At 44.5% G+C, this 8299-nt stretch overlaps 1 protein-coding gene across 7 annotated transcripts in view; it reads left to right on the top strand.

Annotated features, from left to right (window-relative positions):
- Positions 1-4158: 4158 nt before the first annotated feature.
- Positions 4159-8299, top strand: part of Mast2 (microtubule associated serine/threonine kinase 2) — a 144908-nt gene continuing 140767 nt past the window's right edge. For 3 of the 7 annotated variants that reach the window (XM_031378271.1, XM_031378270.1, XM_031378269.1), the window contains exon 1: positions 4230-4634. In XM_031378271.1, the coding sequence (XP_031234131.1) occupies positions 4455-4634 (180 nt within the window). In that variant the 5' untranslated portion in view covers positions 4230-4454. Of the gene's footprint in view, positions 4635-8299 lie in introns of all 7 variants that reach the window. The other 4 variants (XM_031378275.1, XM_031378272.1, XM_031378274.1 and 1 more) reach the window with 3 other exon arrangements.

The raw sequence follows: 8299 nt of genomic DNA, 5'->3' as shown, positions 1-8299 counted from the left end.
CGGCTGTCCTGGAACTCACTCTGTAGACCTCGTACATCAGAGTGCTATCCATCACCTAGCAGCTGATCTTTTACTATATCCATCCCCCTGCTGTATTTTACTGTTCAATATTTGAGGCTTCTTCTCTCCACCATTGCAGCTGTCACCAATCCTTCCCAGTCTTGGAGAATAATTCCATTTTGAATAGCTCAGTTATTTAGACTTTGTTTCACATATGGCAAATGCATCCCATATAAAATCATAGCCTCTTTAAAAAAACGCTTTAGATCTGTCATTTGTGTAGGATGCCATCCTATCTTGTCATAACATTGTCCCGACCATTAATAGGCATATACTGATGACTACTGGGAAGCTGATGGGGAAGCCTCATCACTGTTGGCTGCCCCTTCTCCAACTCTGGCAGTGTGGTTTTATGAAGATTAACCCTGTCTCAAAGTGGGCTATGATCAGATTGTCCTCCTGCCTTTTTAGCTTTTCTCTGACCTGATCACCCTGTGGCACAGTTTCAATTCCTCTTTCCTCCTGGGGGAAACTCCAGCTCTCTTGCTCAGTCACCAGGCCCGAGCCTTCTGTTATCTCTCCCCTAGTGCTCATCACTTCCCAAGTGCTCCCACCTCCACCCAGAACCTCACTGCACAGCCAACCCTGTAATCCTTTCAGAAACAAGAGAGCAGAATGGTTCTTTTTGGTTTCTCATTTCAACAATTTTATGTTTCTCAGGCCCTTCCATTCCCACCTGTGGTTTTTCCAACTGCTCAGCCATTCTTCCAACTTTTTTTTTTGGAAACAGAATGTATAAAGAAGAGAAAAAAAACCCAGAAAATCTCTTCTGGGAGCAAAGTTGGGGATACCCCAACAGTAGCAGCTGTAATAGTTTTTTTTGCTGGTATCTTGAAAAGGATTATTCACTCCTTTGTTCCCTGCCATCTTCTCTATGGCCTTTGAAATCATATTTAATTTTTGTCCTTAACTTTTGAACCCCATATTGGTTGCCACTTGTAGCCAGTCTTTCCTATTTTTTCCATTCTTCTTTTTTTCTACCCTTTATTCCTCAGTTTCACTCCTCTCAGTAGGTAGGAGAGGAGGAGGGATAGAGGGAAGGAAGAAGGAGGGAGGAAGGGAGGAGGGGAGGGAGGGACAGAGAGATCCCTGAATCTAATTTCTTTCCTCTTTGAAACTCCAACCAACCCCCTCGAATGACCACCAACTACCAACCCCCTGCCTTTCATGGTCCTAGCATTTACATATTCTCTGAAAGTCCCAGAATTCTAAATGTCACATAATTGCAGAAACTCTGCAGCTGATAAAAATCACACCTCTGCTAGAGTGCAAGGCAAATCATAGTCAGCTGCAGCAGACAGTCTGAAGAAGCCCCACATCCCTATCCCTGAGATTAAAATGAAAACGTATTCTTATTATATTTCTGTGTTTTTAAAGGAAGCCAATATTCCAGAATTGCCACTACAGGTCTATTTCCAAACTAACTCTCAATATTGAACAGAATTACTTTTTTCTTGGAAGTAGGACTGTGTAAATGCTTCAAGGCCTTTTTTTTTTGTTTTTTTGTTTTTAAAGATTTATTTATTTATTTTATGTATATGAGTACAATATTGCTCCTTTCAGACACACCAGAAGAGGGCATCAGATCCCATTACAGATGGTTGTGAGCCACCATGTGGTTGCTGGGAATTGAATTCGGGACCTCTGGAAGAGCAGTCGGTGCTCTTAACCACTGAGCCATCTCTCCAGTCCTCAGGCCTATCTGAGTCTGTTTTGTTGGCTGTTGGGCTAGAGGCTCACCTAGGTTCTTCAGCTTGCCATGCCACATGGACGTCTTCATAGCCAATGTAAAACGTGAGTTTTGTAGCTAAGCTTGATAGCACAGGCTTGTAAAGGAAGGACTTGGGAGGAAGAGAAAGGAGGGTGGAAGTTCCCAGCCAGCCAAGTTCCAGTGCCCTGCTCTGCAATAAAGCTCATTTCCATCTTTAAGGACATTGTGAGTTTGAGAGTGAGTCTCAAACCAAGAAACCATCTTCTATGATGTAACATAATCACGAAAGTGATTATATTACGATTAACTCATTAGAAACAAGTCAAAGGGTGGTGGAGATTGCACAAAGTTGTGATGTAAATCCTGGGGAAGGGGTGACTATGAGAACCACCTTAGAGTTTGTCTACCACACCAGCCTTTCCTCATAGTCAAAGATGAGCAAGTAGGATGTGATTCTGTTCTCAAAGCCTATCTATGTAGAGATGAATATGCCTAAACCTAGAGGAATTTATTTAGAAAGGACCACAGGATCAATCAGATTGATTGATGGAGGGTGATGTTAGAGAAACAGCTTTCTGAAACATCAGAATATCAGGATACTGGGTTTTTTGTTGTTGTTTTTTTTCCTACCTATACTGGGTTACACGGCTTTGCAGGGGTGAACTAATAATTCATTTTTGTTTCATTTTGTTTTGAGTCAGTCTAGTGTTTCTCTTGAATTCTCTTGACACACCCTGTTTATGTAGTTTTGGCATGAAACTCAGGACTTTGTATACGGTGGACAAACACTCTACCAACTGAGCTACATTTCAAGCCCCAAAACAAAAACAATGTTTTTTAAAAGAGATTCTAGCCCCCAGAAAAAAGGAATTTCAATCTTCTCCTATATGGCCATTCCTGATTCAGTATGTGTTTCTGTTCTTCTTGACTAAGAATGTGCTGGTCCTACCATGTAACAGAGATAACTATAAATGAGTGGCAACAGGATGGACTAATAGAAAAAAGAAGCAGGCAGAGACTGGATTTTGGATGGTGGCCTTGCCTTCTTAGAAAGTGTACACTTCATCTTGAGCTTTATTTTACTATTCTAAGCAAAAACAGTATTTCAAAGATTTTTTTATGAGAGTCTTTGGGAAGATGGTTCCTAAGAGAATAAGACTTGATGCAGGGGAACTAGTTGGGAGACTTTCCCAGTTAAACAGGTGACAGAAGGTGAAACTGGGTAAGTTAGTACCAATGGGATGAAAAGAGAAGGCAGACTGGAAAGATATCGAGTTTACAGGGCAGCAGGCCTTCTTCATTATTAGATATGAGAGATGAGAAGAAGGAAGGAGCCAAGGATGGCGTTCTGTTTCTACCGAGTCAACTGGATGGATGGGGGAGGACCTGGGACAGGGAATGCAGAAGAAGAAAGCTGCATGGGGTTGTCCAACACATTGCTTATGTGTGTGGGTTCTGGCCTTCGTTTGAGTTCTCTTTGCACTATAACTCACTCTGTTCCCTCCACTGTACAATGAGAGCTGTAATGACCTCATTGTGTGTATATGAATTGGATGTAGTGTCTGAAATGCACTAGGCTCCATTGTATTAGCCATTAGCTCAGAAATGATTCAGGGAGGAGGCTAAAGACAAATGAATGAAACAGGCAGGAAAAGGCTTCTGGGAATGAACTCTGGTTAGGTCAAAGAGGAAAAACAGCGTGATGGCAGACTAGCTGAAGCCAGAAGGAGGCCAGGCATGGCTGAGCTGTCTGCCACGTGTTGTTAAAGCAGATGAGTCATTGGAAGGGGCAGGTCAGGCTGCCCAGGCCGCAGCAGGCTGGACCGTGTCTACAGGATGACTTCATTGTCAGTGGGAAGCCCAGATCTTCTGAAGCCTTTTAGTCTCCGCACCCTGAAGGAATACATCACTTCTTTTACAGGACTTTACACACTGTCACACCGTGCAGAAGTGTCAAAGGCAGTGTAAACATGACAGAGCGACAAGAATGGGAATCCTCAGCTAATGGGACTATTGATATACCTGTGACTGTTCGTTTCCCTACACCTCAGTCTCCTTATTTCTAACATGAGGATGAGCTAACTAGTCTTTGAGGCGTAGGGGAGAACTAGGTGAGCATCTGCTGGCGCATAGTAGGCTGGTGTCATCCCTTCCTTTGGAAGTCTTTTCTCAGCCTGGACAGCGTTCAGCCCTGCAGGCTGTGTAGCGAAGGGATGAATGGAAGAATCAAAGGGCGTCCCGCAGCCGACGCGGGCGCGCCGGGAGCCCCGCCCCCTTCCGCTTCAGAGCGCGCGGCGCGGCCGCGGGCGGGTCTTCGCGACCGTTCGCCGGCGCGTGCGCGGCAGGCGGGCTCGTCGTGCACGCGCGTGAGGGGCGGGCCGGGCGGCGGGCGGGCTGGCGGGCCGGCGGCTGGCGGCGGCGGCGGCGGGTGGCCGGCCGAGCGTGTGCCGGGCGGCGGAGGGCGCGGCGGCGGCTATGCTGCCTCCGTGAGGCGCGCCGGGAAGGTCTCGGCGCCTCAGCCCACAGGAAGCTCGGGGACACCGCGGGCCGGGTGCGGGTGGCTTCGAGTGCCCGCCGGGCCATGTTGGCCGCGGACCGGGCTTGCCGCGGCAGCGCTGCGGCCCGGGGCCGAGCCAGGCCGGCGCAGTCGCGGTGCTAACGCCCGCCGGGCCCAGACGGGGAGATGAAGCGGAGCCGCTGCCGCGAGCGGCCGCAGCCGCCACCCGCCCGCCGGGAGGATGCGGCTCCGCGGGCGGCCGAGTTGCCCCAGCCGCAGTCTCTGCCCCCGCGCCGGCGAGCGCCGCCCGGGAGGCAGCTACTGGAGGAGCGGAGCGGGCCTATGGGGCACGACAGCAGGGAGCAGGTAAGGTGGGCTGGGGTCCGCAAGCGAGGGTGGGCGCCGTGGGGGAGGGATCCTCGCGGGAGGATCGGGCTGCGGTGGTGAGGGTGAGGACTGAGTCGGTTAGGAGGAGTGGGAGCTCTGAAGAGGAAAGGGGAGTGGAGAAATGAAGGTGGGGGCCTGGGGTTGCAGTTGGAGGTGGGGTAGGGCGGGTCCGAGGAATGAATAAAATGGTCTTGGGGGGTAGCCTGGGGCTCTGGATGGAGAGAATGGGTGCTGGAATGTGGGCAGGGTGAATGAGCAGCAAAGAGTAGGTTTACTAAATTGTGTTATCTAGAGGAGTGAGTATTTTAAGGGAGAAATGCCAGTTTGATAGTGTTGACTGTTCTTAGAGTTTATCCCCACAGTTATAAAAACGGGGCATTCGCAAGCATTCTGATTTAGTGGCCATTATACTTTTATAGGCAAGTATTCAGAATCGTTAACGTTCTCCTCAGTAACTATCTACCACTTTAAAACGACTGTAAAAAGTACCTGCATGTGTGCAATCTCAAGGCCGGTGCTGTGGACAGAGAATCCGTAGATGAAGGCTCTGCTCTCTAGTTTACCCTTACTGGGAAAAGAGATAAAATGTAAAAGTACTCGTGGGATTTCCGAATGTATACAGGCTGTGTAACTTATTAGACAGTAGTAGGTGTATTTATGAGTAGGAAATAAAGGTTGGCAATATCAGAAAGAATAAACTTGCCACTCACAGCTGGAGGAAGTTCAGTGCAACGAAATTGACAGGGACATTGTGAGATCCTTGATCTTTTTGGATTTTTAGAAAGAATGTTCTGTAGTAATGAACTCCAGTGACAGCATTGATTTTGTACAGCTCTGCTTCAGACCCCAGTTGAGACCCCATCTTTGAGGCTTTGAAGTTCTAGGTCTTCTATCTTGCTCCTCATATAAAGTAAATGTTCCTAGGCATCATTGCTTTGAAATACACTATGTTAGCCTATGGTTTTAAATTTTTCCCCTCTGCCTTTTGTTTTCCCACTTTTTTGATTCTCGGAGCCTTGGGTCTTTGCCATGGCTTTTAGACTGCTGACTTGAGTAATCCCCTTCTAGTGCCTGTTCAAAACTTTTGAAATATATTTCCTCTTCTGACTTAGTTTACCTGGTGTAGTTGACCTTATTGCATGCTTCAGTCAAGTGCTCAAAGGTATTTGATTCCCTCCTCTTACTTTTTAAGTTTTTTTTTTTTTATGATTTACTTTTAGTTTTTATGTGCACTGGTGTTTTTCCTTCAAGTATCTCTGTGAGTGTATCAGATTACCTGATAATGAGCTATAGACAGTTGGAGCTCTCACGTGGGTGCTGGGAATTGAACCTGGGTCCTCTGGAAGAGCAGCCAGAAGTTGAACCTCTCTCCAGCCCTGATTCCCCTCTTTTAAAAAAGAACTTTTTATTTTTACTTTTTTGCATGTATGAGTGTTTGCCTGCATGTATGTTAGTGCTTTGCATAATTTGGAAACCAGAAGAGGGAGTCATATCTCTTGAGTTGCAGACAGTTATGAGCTGCTGGTGGCTGCTGGGAAATAAACCCAGGTCCTTTGCAAAACAGCAAGTACTCTTTTTTTTTTTTTTAATTTTTAAAAGATTTATTTATTATATGTAAGTACACTATAGCTGCCAGACACCCCAAAAGAGGGCATCAGATCCCATTACAGATGGTTGTGAGCCACCATGTGGTTGCTGGGACATGAACTTAGGACCTTCTGAAGAGCAGTCAGTGCTCTTAACAGCTGAGCCATCTCTCCAGCCTGCCCCCTCTTTTTAAAAGATAATTTCTATATTCACACCTCCTTAGCAGTCACAGAGAAAGAACTGGTTATCCTTTTCTCTGAAGCTACATCGTTGGTACACACACCCTTTTTGTCTGTTAAAAATCTTACTTATATTGTTCTTTGTCTTATAGATTAAATAAAAAGTATAACTTTTCTTGAAATGTGTAATTTCCTCTCCTAATATGCTTTATCTTGTTGCCTTAACCAACAACTTTCTTGAATTTATATTCTGTGTCAGTTTCTTCCATATATATATATATATTCCCCCCCCCCCCAATATTATGGTTTGCCTTGTATACTTAATACTCAAACTGCCTTCAAGGTCACGAGTAACTTTTTGGCTTGCTTTTTAAAGATTTTTTTGAGATTTGACTTAGTTTAGTGCATTCATTTAAGGCTCATTTAGCATGAAATTTTACAGACAAATATAACCATATGTTCATTATTCAGGTCAAGGTGGAGAACATTTCCAGTTCCAAAAATGTTCCCTTACTTTATCCAACTTAATACCCTTCACCAAAGTTAACCACTATTCCCACCCCAACACCACAGATTGCTTTTTAGTTAAAACTCATGTAAATATATCATGAAGTTTGTCTCTTTGTTACTGAATTATTTCATTAAAATAATTTCTGTGCATTCTTCTATGTTCCTTATAGAAATACTTTGCTTTTTCATTGTTGTATAATTTTCCACAGTGTAGCCATACTAATACTTATTTTGCAACTTAAAGTAAGGCGTGTCTACCTATGAAAACATTGTGAAAGAGTTACAAAGAGAATTCTGTGAATGGCTCAGTGAAATTTTGTTTTTTGTTTTTCGAGACAGGGTTTCTCTGACAGGGTTTCTCTGTATAGCCCTGGCTGTTCTGGAATTCACACTGTAAAGAAATCCACCTGTCTCTGCCTTCTGGGTGCTGGAATTAAAGGCATACACCATCACTGCCCCAGCTTATTTTACTTTGAAAAATGGTGTGTATATGTGTGTTGGGTGTGGGTATGTGTATAGGATTTCAGGTGTCTTTCAAGGTCAGAGAAGGTGTTAGGTACCTGAGAACTGGAGTTATAGGCAGTTGTGAACCACATAGTGCTGCAAATTCAGTTCAGGCCATCAGGTAGAGCAGCAAGCATTTTTAACAGCTGAGTCATTTTTCCACCTCCCATTTGTATTTTGAGACAGGGTTTCTCACTTCACTAGAGCTCATCAAATAGACAGTGCAGGCCAGTAAGCCCTGCAGATCTGTCTGGTTTTGCTTTTTAAAAAACAAAAACAAAAACACGGCATCACTGTATGGCTGCCCTAGAACTGACTTGAAGATCAGGTTGGATTCAACATACAGAGATCTTCCACCCTTCGCCTCTTAAGTGTTGACCTTAAAGGTATATGCTATCATGGTTGGTTTTTTTTTTTAATAAGCTTAAGAAAAATACTGTTTGTTTGTTTGTTTATTGTATGTGTGTGTGTGATGTAATGGCACATCGCTGCAGTACTAGTAGGACTGGGAAGCTGATACAGGAAGCTCATGAGTTCTAGGCCAGCCTGTGCTATGTAGATCCTTTTTCAAATAATGACAAAAACCCTCTTTTAGCTTTAGATGTCTGATGTGTTTATTGTCATTGTTAGTCACCCCTTTATGCAGTATAATGCCAGAACTTATGAATTTCTCCGTTTTCAGAGACATTATTAGCTTATTATCCACAGAATAAAGCCTGAAGACCTTGGCATTCAAGGTGTGCTTGAATTGTTCATGTAAAGAATTTAGATGCCTCTCTGGGCTTCTTAGTGTCTGTGCTTTTGCCCCCCCTCTGATTGCAGAGATGAGTTTGTTTTCTTTCTTTCTTTCTTTTTTTTTTTTTT

Source organism: Mastomys coucha, unplaced genomic scaffold (assembly GCF_008632895.1).
Source record: "Mastomys coucha isolate ucsf_1 unplaced genomic scaffold, UCSF_Mcou_1 pScaffold18, whole genome shotgun sequence".
NCBI lineage: Eukaryota > Metazoa > Chordata > Mammalia > Rodentia > Muridae > Mastomys > Mastomys coucha.
The sequence above is the reverse complement of the archived record's forward strand: the minus strand, read 5'-3'. Positions and strand labels throughout refer to the sequence as shown.